The 25,638-nt window shown below is 53.9% G+C and overlaps 2 protein-coding genes across 3 annotated transcripts; both read left to right on the top strand.

The window, feature by feature from the left end:
- Positions 1-282: 282 nt before the first annotated feature.
- UHMK1 (U2AF homology motif kinase 1) lies at positions 283-15,240 on the top strand. The gene is made up of 8 exons (XM_064719531.1): positions 283-663; positions 1,614-1,906; positions 4,552-4,743; positions 5,520-5,614; positions 6,975-7,051; positions 10,338-10,436; positions 11,276-11,364; positions 11,826-15,240. The coding sequence occupies exons 1-8, from the start codon at positions 372-374 to the stop codon at positions 11,970-11,972; spliced, it is 1,284 nt and encodes a 427-aa protein (XP_064575601.1). The 5' UTR covers positions 283-371; the 3' UTR covers positions 11,973-15,240.
- Positions 15,241-16,601: 1,361 nt separating this feature from the next.
- Positions 16,602-23,925, top strand: UAP1 (UDP-N-acetylglucosamine pyrophosphorylase 1). Of its 2 annotated transcripts, XM_064719969.1 has the most exons (10): positions 16,602-16,905; positions 16,982-17,186; positions 17,933-18,108; positions 18,328-18,500; positions 19,600-19,793; positions 20,148-20,291; positions 20,608-20,796; positions 21,223-21,270; positions 23,101-23,167; positions 23,363-23,925. In XM_064719969.1, the coding sequence occupies exons 1-10, from the start codon at positions 16,602-16,604 to the stop codon at positions 23,453-23,455; spliced, it is 1,593 nt and encodes a 530-aa protein (XP_064576039.1). In that variant the 3' UTR covers positions 23,456-23,925. The 2 variants fall into 2 exon arrangements, with proteins under 2 accessions (XP_064576039.1, XP_064576038.1); XM_064719968.1 differs by lacking the exon at positions 21,223-21,270.
- The last annotated feature ends 1,713 nt before the right edge of the window (positions 23,926-25,638 follow it).

Below are 25,638 nucleotides of genomic sequence, written 5' to 3'. Positions count from 1 at the left end.
GGGACGGAACTCCGAGGCTGTTGGGAGTACTGGAGCCCGGGCTGAGGGGACCGGACCTCGGGGCACTGGGGAGACGGGACGCCAGCGGAAGCCCTGGTTGGTGTCTGGGCTGAGGGCGGTGACCCCCGCGAGTGTTGAGGGCGCTGGACTCCGCCCGTACCGGGGCAGAGGGCACCGGGCCCGGCTACCAGGAGAGCCGCCGGCTCCCGGGCCGAGGGCCCCGCCCCGCCGAGGGCGGCGCCGCTGCCGTGCCGCCCCGTTTCCGGTGTCATGGCGGCCGGAGCGCGGCGGCGGCCGGGGCTGGGGCCGGGGCCGGTGCCGGGGCAGCGGCGGGGCCGCGGCGGGACGGCGATGTGAGGCGGGACGGCGCCATGTCGGGGTGCGCGTGGGGCGCGGCGCCGCCGCTGCTGGAGGCGCTGGGCCGGCTGTGGGAGGTGCAGGCGCCGCTGGGCAGCGGCTCCTCGGCCTCGGTGTACCGGGTGCGCTGCTGCGGGGATCCCCGGGCTCCCCCCGGCGCCGTCAAGGAGTTCGTGCCGCCCCCGGGGCCGCGGCCCGGACCCGCTCGCCGCCCCGGCGCCCGCCCGCCCGCCGCCGACTGCGCCGAGTACGGGTTCCGCAAGGAGCGCGCCGCGCTCGAGCAGCTCCGCGGGCACCGCAACATCGGTAACGGCACCCCCGCACCCCTGCCCCGATCCCCCACACCCTGCTCGGGCACCTCGGTCCCTAGAGCACCCCCAGGGCAGGCTCCCCCTGCCGAACGGGTGTCTCCAGACCGCCCTCGCAGCCAGGGAAGGGAGCTCCCGACTGCTTTGGGAATACAGGATGCCCCCAGACGCATCCCCAGGCCAGTGTGCCCCTCGGATTGGCACCCCTGGGTGGGCAGATTCCAGGGCCCCTCGCCTGGACGCTTCCCTGCAGTGAGTGCTCCTGGGTACCCCACTCCTTCCCCGGGTGGGGGCTCTGCAGTGACATCTCCAGGGTGGGCAGGAGGGATGGGCAGAGGGGTCCCTGCAGGCGGGGTACCCTGGAGCCCTCCTGTGGCCAGGGTGCCGGACCCCAGCAAGGACTGGGATCCCTGCGGGACAGCTGTGGGACGGTGTGTTCCCACTGCACTACAGCTCCAGGGCTGCCTTCCTTGGTGGGAATGGGCCGGGGAAGGGAGGAAGCTATGTGTCAGAGGTGATTGCTGGAAGTGCCAAAGTTCACCCACCACTGATATTTTTTGTTGGCCTGAAATGCTTTTGAATGCCTGGACACCCAGACAGCACATGGGTTCCCACTCTGCAAAGGTTGTCTGTCACTGGGTGAGAGTGACAGGTCTCTAAAGAGTGGCACAGTGTCCAGTTTGCCCACTGGGATGTGCTCATCCATGTCCCAGAGACTGTCCTTCTGAACAGGAGCGCTCAGCCCTGTCACTGTAGCAGTGTTGTGGGACCAGCCTGTCCTCTGAAGCTCAGAGGGGTGAAATGCTTTTCCCTTGCTTCTTCCTCCCTGGTTCTCCATCTCTCTGAGCATCACCGTTACAAACCATCCGAGCTGCTGTTGTGGTGAGGAGCAGTGGCAGGTGCTGGCTGCTGCTCCTTACCCACGCCTGTCCCCGTGTCTCGTTGTAGTGACACTCTATGGCGTGTTCACCAACCACTACTCTGCCAACGGCCCGTCCCGCTGTCTGCTCCTGGAGCTGCTGGACATCAGCGTGTCCGAGCTGCTGCTGCACTCCAGCAACCAGGGCTGCTCCATGTGGATGATCCAGCACTGTGCCCGGGATGTCCTGGAAGCCCTGGCTTTCCTGCACCACAAAGGCTATGTGCACGCAGACCTCAAGCCACGCAACATCCTGTGGAGTGCAGAGGAGGAGTGCTTTAAGCTCATTGACTTTGGACTTAGCTTCAAAGAGGGGAATCAGGTTTGGAATGTGCTACTCTTGAGGCAAGATGGCTCTGTGTTGAATTGTGTGGCTCTGTGGTGTTTTCCAAGTGACCTGATCAGAGTAGGAGCTGAGCTGGTGCTGAGGGTTAACTGGGAAGGCTGAAGTTATGTCTGCCCCAGAGACTGAAGCTGTGTTTCCATTCTGCTTGCATGTCTCTGGTTTCTGTTGATGTCTTAGCCTTTGTGCTACAAATTCCAATGTTAATGATGCACTGAGAAAAGTGGTGTTTCAGCTTCCTGGAAGGTTTGCTCGTTTTTATGTGGTCAGACGACTGGGAGCACCCAGAAATGTAGAATTCCCTTTTATCATCCCTTACCATGTGTTGTATTAATCCAGGCTTTGCCATCAGCCTCCCTGGCCAAATGTGTTATCTCTGGCAGTGTCCTTGTGCTTGCCTTTACTTTCACCCTATCTTGAGCAGCCTCCCTTCCTCAGGAAGTCTGGATGTTTCTTTCCCACACGAATCAAAAGTCCATGGTCTGGTCCTGGGTGGGCAGTGTCTGTTGTACTCTTTGTCCCATTTGCTGGTCTCCTGCTCCATCTCCTTGCTGTCACTTTTGTTTTGGTGCTACTGAGTTGTTTGTCCTTGCCCATTTTCCTCTCTTCCACGGCTTCTGATGGAAGCAAAGAGCCTCAGGATTATTCTGCTGTTGGCTTGATAGATCTTCCTTTCACTCCTCCCTCTCTCAGTAGCGGCCTGTGAGGAGTCTCAGTAAAGCTTTTCCATCAGGTAACCTTGCAGCACACTTGCCTTTAATCACTGGGTGAGAGATGGCAATTTTTTCTGTGCCTTCCTACAGTGTCCTGGTGTGTCCTGGTTTGTCCCTATTCCATGCACTTTACCCACTTAGCAGTTTTAAATTGATACACTTTTTTACTGGTTTACCTGGGATTGACAGCACAGCCCACTGATTGTGAATATCAGGGGGTTGTGTGGGTGACCTATCTCTGAATTCTTTGGTACAGGAGTTGTTTTTAATGTTTGGACTTCTTAACTCCCCCGTGTTGTCTTCAGTTCTCCCCCATTCTTGGCTGAGTTTCTGGTGGTAATCTGTTGCTGTCTGTCAGCAAAATACACACTCCTGGTGTCCTGTGTCTTATGCAGGTATTTTTATTTAATTCAGGTCTGTGTTTTGCTGCTTGCTGTGTGAGTTGCCTCATAATATTTGATGGGGTGTTTTATTTGCTTCCTTGGTTTCTTCCAGTCTGCTTTCTTTGGGCTGAGTTTCCTTTGCCCTTTCTCAAAACCACGCTGGTTGTATGTGTGAACCTTCTGACCTTGCTTTGAATGTGCACCAGGTACCAGAGTCCTGTCCCCACCCCTGCCTTGGGCCACAGCCTGCATGCATAATTTCCTTATCTGAGTCAAAGACCATGCTACTTTTATTTATGCCAAGCTTATCCTTACACAAAATTTCCTGCCATTGCTGTTTAACAGGGAATGGTTGTACACAGAGCAAAGTTTCAACCTCTTAGAGCTCTCAAAATGCTTTAGGTGGTAGGAGTGAAATTCCCTCTCTCTTTTTGCTGGTGCCATTGATCACAGTGTTTTCTCTATCTCTAAATGTTTTTTGGGGACCTGCCAAGCTGCTTCTGTTGCCATGCTGGAGGTTCTGCTCCCTACTGATAGGAGGAGGGACAAGGATGAGCAATTTGTGTATCATTTTTAGGTTCATAAACCACTTTTGAGCTCTGTTGCTGGAAGATGTCTTCTGTAAACTTTATTTTCAGTCAGAGAACCACATAATCTTGGTCTGAATATATTCCCATGGTAAGAATTCCTAATCCTGTGCCTTATCCAGAAGGAAGGAGGCTTGCATATTCTTCTGTCATTCCTTGTGTTGCATCAGTGTGTCTAAAAAGAGGCCCCACATGTTGAAAAGACCCAGCAGTTTGTCTTTGGACACTTAGAAGACTTGGCTGGGCAAAGCCACAGCTGACTGAGCAGGTACTGCCTGCTGGCAGGACACTGGACTGGAGCCTTCAGAGCAGCCCCTCTATAATTCCCTCATTTCCTTGGAGCAGGCAGCTCCAGTGTGGGCATTTCCTCTCACTGTGCCAGCCACAGCAGCTGGGCAGGTGCTGATTGTGCAGCGCCTGAGGCTTCAAGGGCAGATGGAAGAGGGGCATGGAGAGTGCCACTGATGATTTCCTTCTCTGAGCATTCCAGCTGCTTGCTTCCAGAGAACATGAGCACCTGAGCAATGGCAGCAGCTCCTGGTGCTCCCTGCTCAGCCAGGGCTGTTCCCGTGTGGGAGCATATTGGGGGTGTTCAACCCTTATTCCAAATTTTCTAGCATCATCTGCATGTAGGAGAGGTTGAAGGGCCAGTCCCCAGGGACACCCAGCCCCTTCCTGCCAGTGCTGTGTTTCAGAGGTCACATGTTAGTGCTGCTTTGCTGGGAGATGTTTTTCTTCCAGACAGTCCTGCTTTTCCCTCAGCACAGCAGTATAGGGAGCTGAACTGCCTGCCTTGCACAACTGGCTCTACAATGCTTTCTGTCAATTTAGCAATAGTGTTTTGGAGACCCCTTTGGAAGGATATCAGAACTGATTTAAGGATAGAGTGGAGAACCTGAGTGTGGAAAATCAACTTTTCCCCTGTGTTTTGTCTCCTGTAGGATGTGAAATACATTCAAACAGACGGGTATCGGGCTCCAGAGGCAGAGCTGCAGAACTGCCTGGCACAGGCAGGGCTCCAGAGTGAGACAGAGTGTACCTCTGCTGTGGATCTGTGGAGCCTGGGAATCGTTTTACTGGAAATGTTCTCAGGAATGAAACTGAAACATACAGTCCAATCTCAGGAATGGAAGGTGAGACAGTTCTTGCTTGCACCAAATTAATCCTTCTGCCTCTTGTTTATAATCTGGATTTGTGAGCTAGCACCTGGCAACTAGGTAGTGTTTCCAGGATGTTTATCTAATCCTATTGTCTTGAGAATTAAGATTCCTGAGCCTTAAAGACCCACCTGCCCCATGGGGCTGGCTTGTCTGAATGCTGCTTGTGTTCAGGTTATGAAATAGGGGTGTTCCAGGAGTCTCTGTTTGGAGCCTGGGTCTTGCCCAGATTTGGTAGGCAAGCTGTGCTGGCTGTAGTTGTGGCATAGGAGGAAGAACAAAACCAATGCCTGATGACTGTCAGCTAGTTCAGCAGCACAATGGCAGAGGAATTATTTGCTGGGTTTAGTTTAATGTTAGCTGTAATTTGGGGATCTTCTTCTAAGTTTGTATCCTGAGAAAACAAGAGGAAAGCTCTGTATTGTGAGCCTGGAACCTGCCTGTCCTCTGTTCTGCGTGCAGTAACTTTTTGTGCTCCTCTTCCCAAAAGGAGTATCCTTTCAGCATCAGAATCTCCACTGCAACAGAAAAGTTTCTTGCATGTGGAAATTTCCAGCTTTTGCTGGCAAATGGGAAAAAGTTGATTTGATGTGAGCCTGCTAGTTTAACGTGTGAGGCTTGGGCATTGGGGATCTCTCACAAAACCCCAGAGAGCCACAGCCCTCTGCATGCACTCTGCAAAATGATGGGGTATGGCAAGCTTTGCACAGTCTGGTTTTACCTCCCTAATCACTGTTTCTTTTTCTTCCCAGACAAACAGTTCTGCCATCATTGATCGCATATTTGCCAGTGAGGGGGTGGTTAATTCAGCCATTCCAGCTTATCACCTCAGAGACCTTATCAAAAGGTACTGCAGCATATTTGATAACTGTTCTTTAAGGATATGCTCTGTAAAGTCAAGCCTTGCTCTTAGCAACTTTGAGCCCACACCTAACACTTCCTTTTCCTTTTCCTCCCCTTTCCTCCCCTTTTCCTTTTCCTTTTCCTTTTCCTTTTCCTTTTCCTTTTCCTTTTCCTTTTCCTTTTCCTTTTCCTTTTCCTTTTCCTTTTCCTTTTCCTTTTCCTTTTCCTTTTCCTTTTCCTTTTCCTTTTCCTTTTCCTTTTCCTTTTCCCCTTTCCCCTTTCCCCTTTCCCCTTTCCTTTTTTTTCCTCCCCTTTCCCCTTCCCTTTTTTTCCTCCCCTTTCCTCCCCTTTCCCCTTTCCTTTTTTTCTCCCCTTTCCTCCCCTTTCCCCTTCCCTTTTTTTTCCTCCCCTTTCCTCCCCTTTCCTCCCCTTTCCTCTTCCCTTTCCTCCCCTTTCCTCTTTCCTTTTTTTCCTCCCCTTTCCTCTTCCCTTTTTTTCCCTCCCCTTTCCTCCCCTTTCCCCTTCCCTTTTTTTTCCTCCCCTTTCCCTTTTTTCCTCCCCTCCCCTTTTTCTCTCCCCCTGTGCTGGTAACAAGCGCAAGCATTAGCAGAGATGTTTCAGTTCCTCAGATTTGGGCACCATTTGGAGTAAGCACATAGAGAGTGTCAGTCATGATGTTGATCATTTGCACTTGCAGCTGAGAGATTGTATTTGGAGAAAACCGCAGACTTTGCTGCTTTTGGGGATTGTTATCATAAAAATGAGGGAGGGGGCAGAAAGTGCTGCTCTCCGCTGCTGCCAAGATTCAAAGGCACTTTTGCAGCTCTCCTGAGGAGTCTGCTAGGGGGGTTGTTTTCACTGTGCTCTGAGGTACAGAGGGAAGAAGACACAACTTGGCACAAATAGCATTAGGAGCCCCTGGTAAACCCAAGTTAGGGATATTGTCAGGCAAGCTCTGGGTTATTGGCTGCTTTGAACCCCATTTGAGAAAAGATGTGGGAGCACCTTGGAGTGTGATCACTCTCATGAGACTGCATGTATGCCTGAGATGTGGGATGAATGGCCTGAGGATGTGGAGCTGGAACTTGTTGTGCTCCTTGTAGACTTGTAAGTGAGCAGTTCTCAGTATTTGGTGCTGAGAGACATCAGGAAGGAAATCCTGCTCCTCCATCTACCCAAAATGCTTTCAGGGGATCCTTCTGGTGTGCTTCAGCTGCAAATTGCAAGATGTGCTCCCCACTCTTCTCCTTGTACCATAACCACCCCAAAGATGGGGTGTTCCTCTATGCTAACTTCCAGCCTGAGGGGAATGTGTCAGTGCAGGAATGTCACATGCATGAACATAAAGGTGTCTTCTCTTACAGCATGCTTCATTGTGACCAAGGAAAACGAGCCTCTGCTGAGAAGGCTTTATGCAGCCCATTCTTCAGCATTCCCTTTGGTAAGCTGTGCCTATGGCCCCTGCTCAGGACTCTCTCAGCTTGTGCTGGAAGCAGCACAGAGGGCAATTACGTGTTGTTTTTTGGCCTGGCCTCGTTGCTGCTCCTCTGTGGCACTTGCCAGCTCTCCATGGTGCCACAGGAGGGAGGTCAGATGATGCCTGTGCTCTCAGTGCTGCCTTACTCCTGCAGCCACACAGGCTGTCACTTTTTCCTAGCTGCACTCTGATTAAACTCTGTCTCCAAGAGTGTATTGGCAGCACATTCATGTGAGGCACAGAAATAACCAGGATATTTACCTAACATTCTGACTGTTGAGGGGCATTTGGAGTGCAGGGCTGTTTATGGTGAGTGGATGGCTTTTCTTACACCAACTGTTTCCCAGTTCAGAAATCTCCAGGAATGTGAGCACCTTGGGCATGGGCTGGTGGTGGCATCTGCTGCTGCCTCTGCACAGGTGCTTTGTGGTGGCAGCCTGGTTCTGCAGTGACTGCCTGCAGTAACCTGTGTGGCACATCATGGACAGATGTCACTGTGGCTTTCATCTAATGCTGTCCCTTAGATTTAATAAAATAGTGGTGTTTCCTCAAGACCTCCCCATGTGTGTTGCAGGCAGTCAGCAAAGGTGGGCTGACACCTCCCTGTTCAGGCTTGTGTCCTTCCCTGTTTTCTGGTCCAGATGTAACTGAGTAGCATTCTCCAGAGCTTGTCTGCCTTCAGGAGCACCAGTGAGGAGCTGTGCATCCAGCTTTTCTGAAGCCTGAATTAATGCTGCAGCCTGAGCTAGCATTTCCCCTTGAATCTTAGCCCTGCTTTTCTTAAGCTCCATGGTGCAGCCAAGATTATTAAGTATTACTTCTTATAGATACTGATATTTCTGTATGTCAGGCAAAGGTGACAAACTCATTCCTGTTTCCAGACTTCACATGTGTCTCAGAAGCTGGAGCTGTTCTAATCAGAGCTGCTTTCCATGGCTGAACCTCACAGCCAGTGCTGCTTTGGAACAGAGGGAATTGTGTGTTGGCAGTGCCCTGTGGGCTGGTTTTAAACACACAGAGCTCTGACTGTACTGAGGAAGGTGCTTCTGTGGTTAGTGCTTGGAGTTTATATAACAGCTTCCATTTTGCTTAGTGCTCTTTGCTGCTTCTTTTCTTTGACAGACTTGCACATATGCTTGTCTGCACAAAGAAGCATTTACTGCTGCTTTCCTAGCAAGTCAGAAAATGACCTGTCATTGCCTTTCACTTGGACACAGCTTTTCTGTTTAGAGCAAGGACAGCTGAGAATAGCTTTCCTTGTCATATACAGCTAAGTCTTGACTTTCCTGTTCATCAAGTTCTTTCCTGTGTTGTCAGTGTGGTTGGTGTCACCTGTCATTTGCAGAGGAGCTGGGCAGAAAGCACCTCCTAGGGCAGAGGATTGCCAGAAATGGATTTGTCACTTGGGTACAAGAAGACCAGGTGTCTCAGTTCTAGGGGCTGGTTTGTCTCCCTCTCTGGAAAAACTCATATGAAATAAAGGACAGATTTGCTTTAGTGTCTGTCTTTTCTCCCAGGTAGCAAGAGACAGGACAAGAAGAAACAGCCTCAGGTTGTCCTGGAGAGATTTAGATTGGTTGTTAGGAAAAATTTCTTCAGGGAAAGGGTTGTCAAACATTGGAACAGGCTGCCCATAGAAGTGGTGGAGTCACCATGCCCATTAAAAGATGTGTAGATGTGGCACATCTGGGGACATTGTTTAGTGGGGAGCTTGGCCATGCCAGGTTGGAGTTCATAATTTAAAAGGTCTTTTCCAACCTAAATGATTCTATGATTCTGCAAATAAAAGGAGTAACATATAAGACCATGGTGACACTTAAATGTTCTTTCAGTCTTCAGTTCATCTGATGTGTCTTGGTTACAAATAATCCTAGAGGTGCACTAGGAGCTGGAATGTGCCTGGTTGTGTGAAGACAGCACCTTCCTTCAAAGGGCTGCCCCTGGGAGCTGTCTGGGCATCATCTGCACTGATAAGGCCTTTAATACTCTGAGCTTTTCCTGAGGGCTCTTCCATGACAGGCAGGGGATTTACAGCTTCTGTGCTTGCCTTGCATCTCTTCCTGCCCTGTGAGATCAACATCTGACTGTTCCTCACAGGCATTGTGTGCTTAGCTGGGGAAAGTATTTCCTAGAAAATAACAGCTCACTTTGCAGCCATGGTCAGAAGACTCAGACTGGAGAGATGAAACCATTTTCCTTTTCTCTCCCCTCTCACTGTAAAGTGGCAGAGCTGTGAGGTCCTGCTATTATGTTCAGCTGCAGTAGCTGCCAAAACAAATAAACACATCAACATTCTCCAAGTACTGCAAGTTGGGTGCCCAGATCTTAAATTCATTAATGGCCTGTCACTAGTGTACAGGAACATGAAATCAAGCTTTTTTTCTGCAGAAGCGACACTGTCCCTGTGGCTTTGGGTTTCTAGAGGGGTGATTATCCTCAGAATGTGATTGTCATTAGCCTTTTCTCCTTGGCTGTTGCCTTCTCCCACAGTGGCATCTGTGCTGCCCTGCTCCTGGCCATCCTGGAGCTGCTTGTTTTCTAGAGCCAAGTGCCCCATGTCCAGCACCCAGAGGGTTTTATTTCTGCTCCTGTGAAGTCCTTCAAGGATCACTGCTCACACACCTTGTGGCCATGCTCAATTCTGCACCATTGCATTGTTCAAGCAGCTGAAGTATGGTGCTCTTCAAAACAGTGGATTGCAGTTGGATTTAGAGGGGAGGGAGGTTTATATGGTGTTCAGGGAAGAACTAAAAGATATTCTAAGGAGATAGGAGGCCTGTGCCTTAGTTCAGCTGAGGAATTGCAATTAGGGAAGCTGGCCAGCCTGCTTTCAGCTCATCTGGGAGCAGTGACAGGAGAGGCAGTTGCAGAGTATTCCTTTGATCTTCTCACATCTCCATACGTATGGGGTAGTTTGTTCAAGTAGCACAGCTCTTGAGATCACATCAGTTTCTGAGACTGGGCTAAGTAGACACAATTCTAGCTTTAATTTGAAAAGCAATTTCAGATGCTAGCATCAGAATAATTGCAGAGTGCACTGAACCCTTTGGAAGAGTCTCTCAGTGCATAGGAAAGATAAGATGGAAATGGAGAATTCAGACTATAAATGCAGTTAATAGTGGAGACAAGCAAAACTGTTCTGCAGAGAGCAGTAAGTGCTTGAGTATCACAGTGTGTATTGAGTCATCTTCCTCTTTGCTTGCCCCTTTGACATTGACTTTGTTTCTTTAATTCTGTGGGTGTCCAACAGCTCCCCATATTGAAGACTTGGTGATGCTCCCCACACCTGTGCTGAGGCTGCTAAATGTTCTAAGTGATGCTTCTCTGCAGTGTGAAGAAGAATATGAAGGTTGGTGCAATTCCCATATAGCAGAGTTGTCTTACAGACTTTGTTTTTCTGTGGCTCTGGGGATGTGAGAGCAAGCAGGTGACCAATTCATAGGCACAAGAACAGCAAACAGAGCTGCCCAGCTGAGCTTTGATTGCAGGGGGTCAACTGCACCAACAGAGAATAGACTGAGATTGAGAGAGAAAGCAGAGTTTGTAGGGAATTCTGGAAGAATCCCAGATTTAAAAAAAAAATTATTTTCTTCTTTGATTAGATGCCCACCAAATTCCCAGTGTGTTTGTGGCTCTGAGCTTCTGCTGGATATGTACAGGACTCGGAAGCCCAATAGCAGAGATCCTTAAAAATTTGCCAATGAACTTAGCCAAGATCTCAGCAGAGAACTAAAATTTCTCACTGGAGTTCCCAAAGCGTGGTGGTGACCCCACAGTGTGGGATTTGTGTTTCTGTGTGCTGTCAGATCCCCATGAGCAGCACAAACCAGAGGGGACACGAGCTGAAAGGCCCAGTTCTGCTCACACAAAGAGGGATTGTGCCAGCTCCTTCAGTCCCCTCCTCCAAGTGCCATAGCAAGCACTCCTAAATCCCCAGTGCTTTAGCTGCTGGAACCTGCTGCTGGAGGTTCACGTCTGTGGGTCTGTATTCCTGAGCCTCACTTCACACACTTCGTCTCATTAGGTCAGTGTCAGCTTCTGCTGTCACCTGGTGCTTGTTTATTTTAAATTGAGAGGGAAGGAATATTTGTTGTCCAGGTGTTGTTGATGTGTTCATCTCGCCTTTGCTTGTTTCTTGGCTCACCCTGCTTTGCAAAGTGAAAGACAACGAGCTCTTTCCTTTCCCAGATATCCTGGAGGACATAAGGGAGGAGTGTCAGAAATACGGACCAGTGGTTTCCTTGCTTATTCCAAAGGAGAATCCTGGTAAAGGCCAAGTAAGTGAATGGGGGGAAGAAGCTGTGTGTTCTATGTACACTCCATGTGCTGCAGGACTGCTGCTCAGGGCCTGGAAATCTCCTGGCTGATGGCAGGGCTAAAAATAAATGGCTGTTTTGAGGGACAGCACAGCTTCCTTCCTGGTTATGTAAGGTTACCTAACCTGGGAAGTGCCCAGTCAGCTTTGGCATGAATGGAAGGAATGAAGAGGAGAAGCCAATGGCTGGGAGAGGAATTGTTGAGGTTATAGATCACCAGCATACTTTCTCCCACTTTACTAACTGGAGGAGCAGGAGATGAAATCCCAGTTTGGAGATTGAACTCTTAGCTTCTGTGCTCTCTGCTCAACCAAGGATGGAGGGGAAAAGTTTGTTTAGGAATGGTTTCCCCCATTGCAGAGGTGGGAGGGGGCAAGTGGCATGGTGCACTGGAAGTCCTACTTCTCCTCTCTCTCTTTCAGGTCTTTGTTGAATATGCAAATGCTGGTGATTCCAAAGCTGCCCAAAAAATGCTGACTGGAAAGATTTTTGATGGCAAGTTTGTTGTGGCTACGTTTTACCCACTGAGTGCCTATAAGAGAGGATATCTGTACCAAAACTTGCTGTAGGCAGTAGCAACAATCAGGAGAGTTGTCTTGCTCCTCTTCCTCACGTGTTTTACAGTTGAATGTGTAAAAGAGCTTCCTAGCCCTGCTTCCGAGTCATCTGTGAAGGAGAGGTGCAAAGGACTTGAATGGGCTTTGAAACTTTTCTGCTGCTTTGTGATGTGCTGAGGAGGCCGGGCCGCTTTGGGCTGCTTGTGTGTGTGCTGTGCTTGCTCATTTACAGGGGTGTGGCTCTGCCCGGGGGCAGGAGGGAGACAGGGGCAGATCCGGGCCACGGCTTCTCAGTGATTGGAAGTGAGACCCAAGTCTTGGCCTTGGCTCCGGGGAGAGCATTTCTGTGTTAAGCTCTCCTGTAACCAAATCCTCTTCTCCGGTGTTGGAGGAGGAGGAAGGCTTGCCTGCTTTTTGTTGATACTGTTATAAATAAAGCAGCAGAAACACCATCCTCTCTAAACCAGACCAGGAGGACTTTTGAGTCTTCTGACATAGAGCAGAGAGAGGCACTGAAATTGGATCTGCTGAGCCTGTGGGGTTGCCCTGTCCTTGTGACTGAGCAGAGCCATGCTGGGCTGAGCAGTGACGTGTGGGTGATGCCTGTGGGGAGCTGAGCTTGCTTGTATGCCTGGGACTGATGGTGGAGACCTGGTCAGAGCAGTGCCAGCCCCAGTCCCAACACAACCTGTAAGCACTTTGTAGCCTGAGTAGATGTGAAAACCCCGCCGTGTGGATTCATCTTTGTAGCACAGACCCTGTGCTGGCACTGATGCTCCCTAGCTCTGATGCCAAATCATCTGTGATATGTAAGCTCTTTCGGTGATATTTTTGGAAAGGAGTGCTACAGCACACAGTATTCTTTGTGTCACAGCAGGACTCCTGCCTTGGGAGTCTTATAAGAACAAATATTTGTCTGTTGTAGGTCCCACGCTTGGCTTTTCTGTGTTGTGCATTTTGGTTTTGCATTAACCCATTAAGACTTGTAGATTAGAAGCACTGACACTTTTGGTCCTTCCAAGGTTACAAAAAGGGCTTGAGGCAATCTGAGATCCTGTATGGAAAGGGCTTAAGCAGTCACTAGACTGGACTGGCCAGGAGAAGGTCTTTCACAGTGTCAGGGACAGCAGCCACATGCCTTTGGGGAAGACACTGTGGTGAGCAGCATCACTGCCCCAGAGCACACTCTGCTCAGTCAGCTGCTGCCACGGGGCAGCTCTGCAGAGGCTGTTTGCCACGGATTCCCAAACCCATGCACCCAGCAGAGCCTCTCCTTCAGGGTGGGCAGTCTGCTCCTGATGGGCACAGTGTGGAACAGCCCTGTTGGAGAGTCACCAGTGTATTCTGGCTTGTGGTCTTGGTCCCAGTTTTAGTGAGGAGGAAAGCCCTCCTGAATTCTTTTCTTCAGACAAAATACTTGCAACAGCTGCCTGAACCATCCCTGACCTTCCCTGGAATAATACCTGAATTACCTTGCAGTTTACTGTTTGCATCTTGCTGATGCTGGACTTGATGGAATCCTACACTTCAAAAGTTCCTCTTGATTTTTGCCCTGTGCGTGGTGTGTCAGGAGATGCAATGTCTGTAGCATTTCTTGAGTCTGAGTTGCTCTCTGTGCTGGTCTATAGTGCTGTCTACTGTGGCCCTTACCAAACTCCCTCAGAAAGGACCAATCTCTGAATTCTTCTGTTGCCTTTGGGATGGTGGGCTTGCCAGGGAAAAGAAAAAAAAATAAAATCCCACAATGAGTTTTAAGGTGTGATTTGCTGATCAGATTTTTCTGGGAATGATGCTGCTTTGGTGTACATAGCTGTTCAGCAGCCTTTGCATAGGTGGGGTGTGTGATTCATTGCTTTTAATTTAATTGTCCTTTGAGTGAAGCACCTTTTAGTGTCTGGGAGGAATTGAGTGGTAACTGGGTGAGGGTTTTTCCTGTGTGGAGAGCAGTGTTTAAAGTCTGGCTGGGTCTTGGCTGCCCTCCTCAGCTCTGCAGTGCTGCTGTCCCTGCGGGTTGAGCCAGGTGAGAGCGCTTTGGTGCAGACGTGGACATGTTGAATGCCACCCTGGCAGCAGCACTGAGCTGGCAGGAGCAGACCCCAGAGCTCCTGCCCTGCTGAGTGCCAGCCCAGTGGGGCCCCAGGGAGCTCCCCTGGGTGCAGGGTGAGAGCTCTGTCACGGGCAGCAGCACTGGGACAGGGAGATGCTGGGATGCGGGTATGGAACTTGAATGTGTTCAGAGTTCTCACAGCGTTTGTCTAGGACTGTGAGCTGCTCTGTCATCTTTCAAGCATGACTTTTTCAGAATTCTTTCAATCAGAGATAGAGCTGGGCCAGGATTCATCTTCAGAGGGGAGCTACAGCCTATTCCTGCAGCATGGCAGCTCTTCCACCAGAGTTTGGCTGGGGTTTTGTACAGCTTCTTTAACAGGGGCTAAATAAATCCTCCTGATGCAAACTCCTGCTACCAGACATTTTTCTCCAGATGTTCATTGACCAGGCTTGAGCACTGAGCTGGGTAAAAAAGCCCAAAGCTGCTTTTCTTTATATTCCTCCTGGCAAGAGCTGAAGATATTGATCTCTGTCCTGTCACTGGATCCACCCTTCTGCAGGCTGTGGGGTACAGGGAGGTTTAGAAGCATTTAGAAGCATTGTTACTCCTCATGCTCTGCCTTCAAAGACTTTTTCTATCAAGATGAAGCTCACTCTGGTGTCTCAGTGACTGTTGGTGTCTTGGCACAAGTTTTAGCCCTGCTAAAACCTTTGAGTTCCTTAACTCTAGATTGTATCTGAAGTGTGCATGATGATCAGTCCAAGGCGCCTGTTGTGGTGTGTCTGGGATGGGCCTGGCTTTCCTCATCTCCAGATTACTGCTTGTTTGAGGTGCCCAAGTGTTGAGGCTTTCCCCTCAGATGCTCTCTGAGGTTCCAGGTCTGTGTTGCTGTCCCCAATAACCCTCGGTGTAGCACCGACCTACATAGTCCTACCCTAGTTGTAGGGTACCTGGTGTTTAAATCACTGGCCAAAGCACAAGTCAGCTCCAATCTTAGCTGTATTCCTAATTTTATTCTCACTGGTCTTCAGCCTCGTAACAAGGTAGCCTGAGCTCGGTGTTGTAGCCAGGTTCTTTCCAGAGGGTTCAGTACACTTCCTGCTGCTGTGCCGGATCCTGTAACCACGTGCCTCCCTTCGGGTTTGATGTCAATTGTTGTATCCGTCACGCACCATTGCTGAGCAGATGTGTGCTTGGTACAGGTGATTAATAAACCATGCTTCAGTACGAGCTGCTTGTCCAGCGTGCCCTTCTTCTGGGATACTGAGAGGTGTCGTGTGGCTGAGCAAGTTCTGTCACCGAGCAGCAGGGCCTCGGTGTGGGGGACAGGAGTGTGACCCAGCCATGGCAGTGCTGGTATTTGTGCTCGCAGACCATGGCTGTCAGAGCTCCTTCCAGTTCCAGTCAGGGGTGGACTTAGCTGTGGGATGGAGGGGGCTTTAACATCATTATTGGGCTTTAACGAAGGAGGGGAATTTCACCACAGCTGTTGGCTCAGCAAGACATCTCTCCCTTTCTCTTGTGGTTGACAGAGGATATGCAAAGTATCACCTGCAAAGTACCACCGAGTTCCCCTTCCCTGCGAGGATTTCCACAGTCTGTCTCCACTCTGCTTCCCCACTGCACTCCATCCCCCTTAGCATGTGTCCGTATGGGAAATCAGCTTGGAATACGTTTCAGTTCATGTCAACTGCATTCCATCCAGGGAGCAGTAACTGTGATTGTAATTTCCTTACTGTTATAACTCCTGTTAGATACTAATAAAAATCTTCACCTTTCAATAATTGTACTCCCAGTTAGCTGTCCACAGCGTCCCCAGGCAGCCTTCCCCAGCCCCACACGCGGGGGTGGCCTCTGCCTGGCCGGAGCCCGCCGTGTGGGCACTCGGGGCTCGGCGTCCTGCGGCAGCCCCGCTTCCCCACGCCCCACGCTGCCCTGAGGGTTCCCCGAACGCTGCTGCCCACAGGCGGTAACAGAGCCGCTGCTAACGCCGGCCGGCCCGGGGAGCTGCGGCTTGCACAAGGCCCGGGGCCGCTGCCGGGTGAGCAGTGCTTTGGCTGCAGCCCGCTCTGACGCTGGCCCGTCCCGGCACCGAGCCCGGCAGAGCTCCAGGGGCGTTTGGGGCAGGGTGTGGCTCCCGGGGCGTCCTGTGCAGGCTCCGTGTCCCTGAGGGTCCCTTCCGACTCAGCGCCTGCTGTCATTCCGGGATACCACGCGGCCCGATGACGGCAGGGGCGCGGTGTGTCATCGCTGCTGACGCCGAGAGGCTCCCGGCCCGGCGGGGCTGACTCCGGCACATTTTGGGCCGCGTTTGGGGCTTTTCCCTCCCCTCTCGCCGCCCCCGAGCCCGCCGGGGCCGCGCGCTGACGTGGCTCACGTTGCCATGGCAGCCAGCGGCGCGCGCCCCCGCTGGCGCCGCAGCGGCCACTCCGATTGGCGGGGACGCCGCGAGGGGGGCGGGCGGTACCGCCCCTCCCCCGGTGCCCATTGGGCGAGCGGCGCGCACCACGTGGCGCGGGCCCCGGCCATTGGCCGGCGGGGAGCTATAAAGAGCGGCGGCGGGCGGCGGCGGCCCCGCGGCGGCGGGCGGGATGGAGGCGGCCGGGGCTGAGGGGGATGTGGCGACGGAGCTGCGGCAGCGGCTGGCGGCGGGCGGCCAGGACCATGTGCTGCGCTTCTGGCCCGAGCTGGACGGCGCGGCCCGCCGGGCGCTGGCGGCCGAGCTGTGCCGCATGGACGTGGCCGAGATCAACCGCTTCTTCCGCCGCGCCCGCGGGGACGGTGGTGGGGCGGCGGCGGCAGCAGGGCTGGATGCGCGCATGGAGCCGGTGCCGCGGGACGTGCTGGGCAGCGCCTCCCGTGACCGCGGGCTGGTGCCGCGCTGGGAGAGCCGCGGTAGGTGCGCGGGCCGGCGGGGCTCGGCGCGGCGCGGAGCCGGCGCGGAGGGCCCCACGCGTGTCTGCTCCCCCAGGGCTGGCGGAGATCGCGGCGAGCCGCGTGGCCGTACTGCTGCTGGCCGGCGGGCAGGGCACCCGCCTCGGCGTCCCCTACCCCAAGGGCATGTGCGACGTGGGGCTGCCCTCCCGCAAGACCCTCTTCCACCTCCAGGCCCAGCGCCTGCGGCGGCTGCAGCAGATGGCGGAGGAGCAGCACGGCACTCCGTGCCACATCCCCTGGTGAGCCCCGGCCTCGGGGGGACACGGCCCGCGGGGTGGTGTCGGAAGGGACCGGCCGGCACTGCTGGGTCCAGGTCCTGTAGATTGGCACAGCCTCTGGGTGTCAGCGGCCCGCGCTGCTCTGGGGTGCTGCAGTTCCCTTTGGCAGCCCCAGGTTAGCCTGGGTGGTGCAGTTCCCTTTGGCAGCCCCAGGTTAGCCTGGGTGGGTGCAGTTCCCTTTGGCAGCCCGAGGTTAGCCGGGGTGCTGCAGTTCCCTTTGGCAGCCCCTGGGTTGGTGCAGTTCCCATTGGCAGCCCAAGGGCCATGGACTGGCATAGCCCCTCTTCGTGTCAATGCGTTGCAATGGGCATGGCCCCTTAGAGTGAGTCCTTCAAGGCTCAGGGTGGCACTGGCAGGTCCGACGCTGTCAGACTCAGTCCCACGACCCTTTGGGAAAGGTTTTCATGTCCCCATGCAAGACAGCAGCCATGGAGCGTGAGGAGATGAGCTGCTGAGGTGCTTTGTAGACAAGGCAAGAGCTGGCCACTGCAGATGGGTGTCCCGTGCACGGTGTTGTATGGTTTTGAAGATATGTGTTGCAAGGAAGGGTGAAACCCTTCGTTGTCTTGGGACCACAGCAGGTCAGATCCTCCTAAGTGTGGGAGGAAGGGGGAAAGCATGTCCTGGGTGTTTCCCACATTTGGGATGAGGGCTGTGAGATCCTGCCTCTCCTCCCTGCTCATTGGGTGTCTTCTACTCTGCAACAGGTACATTATGACAAGTGGCCGCACTATGGAGTCCACCAAGGAGTTCTTCCAGAAACATCGGTATTTTGGCTTGAAGAAGGAGAATGTCATCTTCTTCCAGCAGGGCATGCTGCCTGCCCTGGGATTCGATGGGAAAATCCTGCTGGAGGAGAAGGGCAAGATTGCCATGGCACCAGGTTGGTGGCCAGGGGTGAGATGTGGTGCTGAGGAGCAGCTTTTGGAACTGCAGTCTTCGCTGTGGCCTGGCCCAGGGCTGACTCAGGCTGGGAGGTGTCTGTCTGCCCTGGCAGGGAGGAGCAGGGTGGGGTGTGCTGGGCTGAGGGCCTCCACGTGGGCCCGTGGGGAAGGAGGGTGGGCGTGGGCGGCTGACGGACAGTGGGGCGTTCCCTCTGCAGACGGCAACGGGGGCCTGTACCGGGCGCTGGGCTCCCACGGCATCGTGGAGGACATGGAACGGAGGGGCGTGCACAGTGTCCATGTCTACTGTGTGGACAACATCCTGGTGAAGGTGGCTGACCCCAGGTTCATCGGCTTCTGCTTGGAGAAGGGAGCAGACTGTGGGGCCAAGGTATGGTTTTGGGAGTAGGCAGGCACTGCTTCTTCAGAGCTGGGTAGAGTCTGTCCTGCTCCTTGCCTGGCTTCCCTGACTTTTCACCCTTCATTTGCTGGCTTGCCACAACCAGCAGGAATAGCTAAGTACCTGGAGCTCACTGGTGAAGTAACACATGGTGCCACAGTCCTGCCTGCCCCTGGCATCCTGGAGGATGCCTGGCACTGCTCTTCTGCCTTGCACAGGAATATGGCACCAACAGCCCCAGGGCTCGGAGGTCCCCCTGGGGTCAAGAGGCTGCTTGGGATCCCTGTGTAGCTGCCTGGCACACACCCAGATGCTGGGCAGCTCTTCTCTGGGTGGCTGTGGCTAGCACAGGCAGACAGGATCCCTGCCATAAGCTGCCAGCTGTCCCCAGCCTGACATCCTGGACACCAGACCAGGATGCAGCTGGGTGCAGCTGACACTGAACCCAGCTCCATGTCTTGTGGACAGGAGATTGCACACGTAGAGCTTTACTTAAAGATTGGCTTGACAGCCAAAGGTTCTGTTTGCGTTTGGCTTGGCTCTGGCAAACAGGTGAAAGGACTTACTGGTCTTGCAGCTTTCAGAGGGTATGCTGAGAAAGGGAAGGCAGTTTTCTTCCCCTGGCCTGCATGAAAGAAACAGGAAATAAACCTTAGCATAATAAACCTCCTGCAGAAAGGAGAAAGCCCTGTGCCCCTGCATGCAGTGGTGGGTAGGGATTTGCTGGGGTATCTCATAACCCAGAGGGAGGTGTGTGAGGTGCAAGGAGGAGAGGAAGGTCAGGGGGATGTCTCTGCTGAGCCAGCAGCCTTCTGGTTGTGAGCAGCAAGCTGGCTAAAAATATCCGTGCGTGCTGCCAGCTGCACGTTAGCTCGGTGCCACATCCTGCTGTGCCCTCTGGGTGTGTCTGACACCTGTCACCAGCCCTGCCATCCTCTAATCCCCACTGCCAGAAGCACCTGGGCGGGGAGGGCTCCTGCATCACCAACCCAGAGGAGAAAGCCATTCTAAGCAGGGCCTGCTGTTTCCAAGGGAGTGTTGGAAGCGTGGGGCTTCGGGTGCCTTTCCCTGAGAGCACTTCCCTGGGCAGGTGGTGGAGAAGACGAACCCCACGGAGCCGGTGGGCGTGGTGTGCCGCGTGGACGGCGTGTACCAGGTGGTGGAGTACAGCGAGATCTCCCTGGGCACTGCCCAGCGGCGCGGCCCCGACGGGCGGCTGCTCTTCAACGCGGGCAACATCGCCAATCACTACTTCACCACTGCCTTCCTCAAAGATGTGGTCAAGTAAGCTTCTGCTGCTGCAGTGCCAGGACAGGAGTGCTGGTGCTGAAGTGCTGCTGCCGGGCAGAGCTGGCTGTGCCTTGCTTGCTGCTGGTTGAGCTCCAGGCGTGCTGGGATGAGGCCCCTGCAGAGCTGGTTTGACCCGCACCTGTCTGCACAGCCCCTTCCTTGAGATGAGGGTTCTCTGGGTCGTATCTGGATGCTGCTTCCAGAGTGCAGGCCTGTGGGGCTGTCTCCTGGCTGCTGTGGGGATGAGCAGCCAGGGTCAGAGCAGGGCAGCCATCCTGCTGCAGCCATGTCTGAGCTGGGGATGTGGCTTGCTCGGAAAGGTGACATCTCTGTGTTGGCCTATTGCAGCACTTATGAACCACAGCTGCAGCACCACGTGGCCGAGAAGAAGATCCCACATGTGGACATCACTACAGGGCAGCTAGTCCAACCTGAGAAGCCCAACGGCATTAAGATGGAGAAGTTCGTCTTTGACATCTTCCAGTTTTCCAAGTATGTCCTTTGCTCTCTGTGGGGTCCAGGCTGGCTGCTGGCTCTCCCTGGGGTAGCTCTGAGAGCCTCTGGGGTTGTGCCAGGTTGTGCCCACTGGCAGTGCCCCAGGATCAGGATAGGATGGCAACTGGAGGCTTGCTGGGCTGAGCCCTGCTCCTGTGCCAGAGGAACATCTGCTGACCCTACAGGCCAGGGCCTCCCCTCCCTCCTGCACAGCTGTGAACACAGCCCGTGGGTGTGGGCCCAGCTCAGCCACCCTGGCAGGGGAAGCAGCCACAGTTTCCAAAGCCCACCCTCCCGTGCTGTGTTCCCCCAGGAGGTTTGTGGTGTACGAGGTGCTGCGTGAGGATGAGTTCTCCCCCCTGAAGAACGCGGACAGCCAGAACGGCAAGGACAACCCCACCACAGCCCGACATGCCTTGATGTCCCTGCACCACTGCTGGGTTCTCAATGCAGGGGGGCACTTTGTGGATGAAAATGGCACACGCATCCCTGCCATCCCTCGGTGAGTTGCTGCTCCTGTCACTTCTGCTCCTTTTTGGGCTGGATATTAAGCACAAGGCAATCCCAGCACTGATAACAGTGTCACAGAAGCAGCCAGCTATGGGTGATCCATGGAGCAGAGCTGGCTGTAAGCTGTGTGGTGACAACAGGAGTGGTGCTCAGCTGGCAGCAGCTTTCCCTCTCAATTCAGCCCCTATGAACTGAATCCTGCCAGCCTCCATTGCACAGCCAAGGCTGCCTCTGCTACAAGGAGGGAGGTGTCTCCCTAAAGACAGAGCATGGCAGCAGGTCCGTGCAGCAGCCAGGCTGGCATCCACACATCCCTTGACCACGAGACCTCCCGCTGGCCTCTTTAGGGATCAGTGGACCCCAGACTCATTTTGCTCTGTTTTTCCCCCCTTGCTAACCCTTGTTTGTTCCCGTGTAGCACCCCAAACGGAAGGTCAGCTGCCAGCCCAGCAGATGTCAATGACAAGTAACTATCCACGTGCCAGGTGCATGGTGGCGGGGCCGTGCTGAGGGACTAACGGGCTGCAGGCAGAGCCAGGCTAACGGGGCTGGGGGCGCATGTGGCCGCTGGGGCATGTCACCCCTGGGGACAGGGGGTGCCGCTTCTCGTGGTGGCGGGCAGGCAGCTCTGCTCCTGCTGGGCTCCTTTCCGCAGGGATAACTGGATGGGGCTCATGCTGTTGGTACAGGTGCAGGATGGCAGCAGCCTGGTGCTGACTGCACACAGCCCCCAAAGGTCAGGCAGGCAGGGTGCTGTTGGCAAACACCCCGGCACGTCCTTTGATGCCACTCCCCTGTTTGTCACAGCACGGCAGGGACTGGTCCCAGCCGGTCCCAGAGCTGGGGATGGCTGCCATCTCCTGGTGTCCGCCAGGCGTCCAGGCAGACCGAAACGGGATTAAAAACATGAAGCAAACGTCAGGCAGGCTTTGATGTAGCAAGTGTGAATCTGAGCACAGCAGCCAGCTGGGCTTTGTGTGACTCCAGCTCTTGAGTTTGGAAGATCCAGAGCATGACACTAGGGAAAGCCCCTGGCTCAGTGCTTGACAGTTTACGGGAATACACAGGGAAGTTTTAACTCTTTTATTATGTTCTGTAGGCACAAATGTGCTGGGACTTGGAGCTGGTGAGTGTAAATGACTCACAGAGTCTACTACACATAAGCAATCTTGTTCCTTCCACTCTTTGAGAAGCTTTATCTTCAAGTACTTCCTGGTGGAATACAGCTGTTTTATCTGTGTTTTAATTCCAGACTCCAGGTGTTTTCAGGCTTATAACTAAGCCATCACACTAGTTAACATGCAGGAGAAAGGCTGCACCTTGTCCCACATCTACCCTTCATTATCAGTTAATATCAACTGTTTTTAAAACTACTATCTTGAATCTAACATTCAAGGTAAATAGCAATGTGGGTTGGGATGGGTGAGTTTTATTCACTGACCCCTGGGACAGGAGAGGGCTGAGTGAGTGCGTGGCAGAGGAAGGAGCTTTGACCTGGGTGAAGGGAGCGTTGTCACAGATGGCATTCTGCCGTGCCTGGCTGGGAAGGGGCACCCTGGGCTGCTGGCTTCTTGTTGGGTCCACACAGCTGCACCCCCAGATTTACACGCCAGCTGGATGCAGGGATCATCCAAGCACATCCTACAAAGGCTGGTGGCAGCAGGAGCAGGGTCAGGGACCCCACACAGGCCCCTGCCCAGCAGTGCTGCTGCAGTGGGCAGCACTGTGGTTCTGGCATTTTGCTCACCAGCTCCATCTCACAAGCAGAAGAGAGGAGCCAAGATAGTTATCTAACAAAGGCAGGAGGAGCAGACAGTGCCACAGGCAGTGATGCTGAGTGAGCAGAAGGGCTTACCCTGTGTCCTCAGGTTGTGCTTTAAGCGAGAGAGGGCTAAAAGCAAGACCTCTTGCTTTATGGGGAGGTGCTCTGTGAGTGCATCTCACATCGCCCCAGGGCTGCAGGAGGAGGAGGAGTGGGTGACTCGTTTCCATGTATTGAAAATAGCGGGGCTGGGGGCACAGGCACTGCTGTAGTTACACACATGGAAAGGCATCATGAAAGCCCCATCTAAAGAAAGCTCTCTTCCCTTTCAGTTGCTGGTGGTATCTAAACTTTAGCTGGCACCTCTGTGGAGAGCACGCAAGGCTTAACTAACCCAGGGCAGCTCTGTGCTGGTGGGGCCTGTGTGGGCCCAGACAGCCCCTGACCCTCTGCCCGGCCTCAGCAGATGCTGGGCCCTGTCTGTGTCCCCCTGGGCTGTACCTGACTGTCCTGACTGTGTATTGTTCTCTGCAGCCTGAAGGATGCAAACGACCTGCCAATCCAGTGTGAAATTTCTCCCCTTGTCTCGTATGGAGGAGAAGTGAGTACTGGCTCTGCAGAGCTCTGCGCCCTTGGGATGGGCCGGGCTGGCAGGGCACACGTGTGAGGGATAAGCCACAGAAGCTTTTCCCTCACTGGGGAGCTGTTTGGGGCTGCCAGCACACGAGGGGGCAGAGGCAGCTCGGCAGCCAGGTGATGTGCAGGGTGTTCCTGACGAGCCACTCTCATCCCCCAGGGCCTGGAGCAGCTGGTGAAGGACCGAGAGTTCCGCACGCCTCTGATCATTGACGAGGATGGCATCCACGAGCTGGTGAAGAACGGGCTGTAGTGGTGCCCAGTGGTGCCCAGGCAGGGCTGCCCATCCCGCCAGGAACTGGGGCACACCAAGTGGATAACTGGGCCTAGCAGGGGCTGCTCCTGCTTGCTCTGGCCCTCTGCAGAGGAGGATTTGACCCACTCGGTTCTTGGCATGTTGTATGCTTCTATTTATATTTTAATTTAAAAACCAAACGCTACAGATTCCCCTGCCACAAAGCACAGCTGTGGTGCTGCCCTTTGCACTCCAGGCTGTGGGCATTTATTTTTAAACATGTGTATAGTAATAGTCATTGTACATGCAGAGAGGGGATTTTTATGATATGGGGCTGGGTTTAATCTAGAATTTTTATTTTTCTGAAATCTACATGACTATTTTTTTTTTTAATAGGGTCCTTGCCATTGCCCATTTTTCTCCCTTTTGGTCATCCTTTGTATATTGCACAACTGGAAGCACCCAATTAAACTCTTGAGTTCCTCCTGTTTGTCTTCTGTGGTGTTTGAGTGACAATGATTTTGCACCAAGAGGCTCGTGGAGTAGAGAGCCGACTGCATCATGCCAAGTGCTCTGCTCTGTGCAGCAAGGGTGGCTGTCTGGGGTGGCTGCAGACAGGGCCTCTAGCCTGCAGTGCTCTTTTGGGGTGTTCCTGGAGGAAGCAGAGAGTTGTACCCTCCTCTTATATTTCTGCAAACAGTGGCAAGCCTTGAGCAGGTAGGAACAGGCAGGTGTGTTGCACTGCTGGAGTGCTCAGGGTGAAATCAGCCTGGCACCGAGCCCTCCACCAGTGCCATGTGCCCTCTGCTTTTCCTGGAGGGGCTCTGGCTCCTGCGTGAGCCCACTGCCGAGGAGTGTGGTGTCCTGACTGCCTGGGGCACAGCAGCTGTTTGGGTAGAAGGATGGAGAGTTTGGCCAGCTCCTCTCCTGATCCTGATGTGGCCACAGCCTCTCACTGCCCCATGGCTGCCTGGGGAGGGATTTTCCTGGGAATGGGACCCAAACCACTCCCTCTGGGGGAAGTCACCATGTGCCCCCCGGTGCAAAGGTGGCTGCTGGGCACCCCAGGCTCAGCCAAGCACTTGGTGTCCCCCAGGCACTGTGCCAGGGCCACCAGGGCAGTGTGGGGGGTCCTGGCTGCTGCTGTCTCCTGCTGGCTCACCACAGGCTGGCCGGGCTGTGCATGGCCGAGCCTTTGGCTTTTGGGCTTTGCAGACCACCACCTTTGCATTCGGTGCTGGGGCAGAGCGCCAGGGCGCTGGCTGCTGCCAAGCCATCTGAGCAGCACTTCCAGGTAGCAGGAGGGGAGTGGAGCAGAGCTGGCTGGTGTTTGTGCCAGTGTGCACGTAGGGCAGCCTGTGCTGCTCCCTGCCAGCTGATCCGGGGCAGCACACGGGGCACTGCTCAGACCTGCTCCCTGCCAGCCGCAGGGAAGCTGTGCCCTGCCTCTGTCGCCCTGGGCAGTGCCAGCTCAGCTGGCACTGCAGCCCCTCTCTGGTGGCAGGGACAAGGATCACTGCTGGGAGCAGTGCCTGGCTTCCCCTGCCGGCGATTCAGTTGGTTTGTCTGGAGACTTCATGCTGCCAAAGAGGTTTAGGAGCAGGGCTACAGCCCTGGGGCTTTGGGGTGTCTAGTTGGACAGGAAAGCTTTTTCGGGAGTTGGTGGCCTGCTGCCAGGGGTGCTATTTCCTTCCCATAAAATAAAATAAAAAATAAAAGTCTAAACATTTTTTTGAAAAAGTTCTTTAATTGTGGTTTTTGATGCTGCACAAAAATTAATGTGAGCCCATTATTAGTAATAGTATCGTTATTTTCTCCCTGCCTCGTTGCGTAGCCGGTGGCCACCGTGCCAGGCTAGTGCCTGGAAATGATGTCAAGCCGCCAGCTCTGCGCGGAGCTGGGGGAGCTGGAGCCCCGAGCCCGTGCCCTGGGCCAGGCTGGTCCTTTGGCTGCTGTCCTGGCCACGTGTGCCCGTGCAGGAGTCCCAAATCATCCCCCCAGGGGCCCGGAGAGGGTGGCCCAGCTCTGGGGTCTTGTGGAGTGTCCCCATCACGCACACTTTGGGGGTGTCCTCCCCAGCCCCACAGTGCAGGAGGAGGCTCCTGGGCGCGTGTGCCATGCCACAGCCACGGGACAGGCACTGGAAAGTGAAACGTTGCCTATTGCTTTAAGTTCCCTTGCTGGCCACGGGCGCTTTTTTA

Source organism: Zonotrichia leucophrys, chromosome 8 (assembly GCF_028769735.1).
Source record: "Zonotrichia leucophrys gambelii isolate GWCS_2022_RI chromosome 8, RI_Zleu_2.0, whole genome shotgun sequence".
In the NCBI taxonomy this organism is placed as follows: domain Eukaryota; kingdom Metazoa; phylum Chordata; class Aves; order Passeriformes; family Passerellidae; genus Zonotrichia; species Zonotrichia leucophrys.
This window is presented reverse-complemented; position numbering and strand designations above follow the sequence as displayed.

Bases quoted from the DNA above. Each gene is read 5' to 3' on its own strand.
- UHMK1 (XM_064719531.1), top strand. From the start codon at position 372: ATGTCGGGGTGCGCGTGGGGCGCGGCGCCGCCGCTGCTGGAGGCGCTG. The intron at 7,052-10,337 runs GTAAGCTGTGCC...GGTGTCCAACAG, and splicing joins ATTCTTCAGCATTCCCTTTG to CTCCCCATATTGAAGACTTG. The intron at 10,437-11,275 runs GTTGGTGCAATT...TTCCTTTCCCAG, and splicing joins GTGTGAAGAAGAATATGAAG to ATATCCTGGAGGACATAAGG.
- UAP1 (XM_064719969.1), top strand. From the start codon at position 16,602: ATGGAGGCGGCCGGGGCTGAGGGGGATGTGGCGACGGAGCTGCGGCAG. The intron at 16,906-16,981 runs GTAGGTGCGCGG...CTGCTCCCCCAG, and splicing joins GCCGCGCTGGGAGAGCCGCG to GGCTGGCGGAGATCGCGGCG. The intron at 18,109-18,327 runs GTTGGTGGCCAG...TTCCCTCTGCAG, and splicing joins CAAGATTGCCATGGCACCAG to ACGGCAACGGGGGCCTGTAC.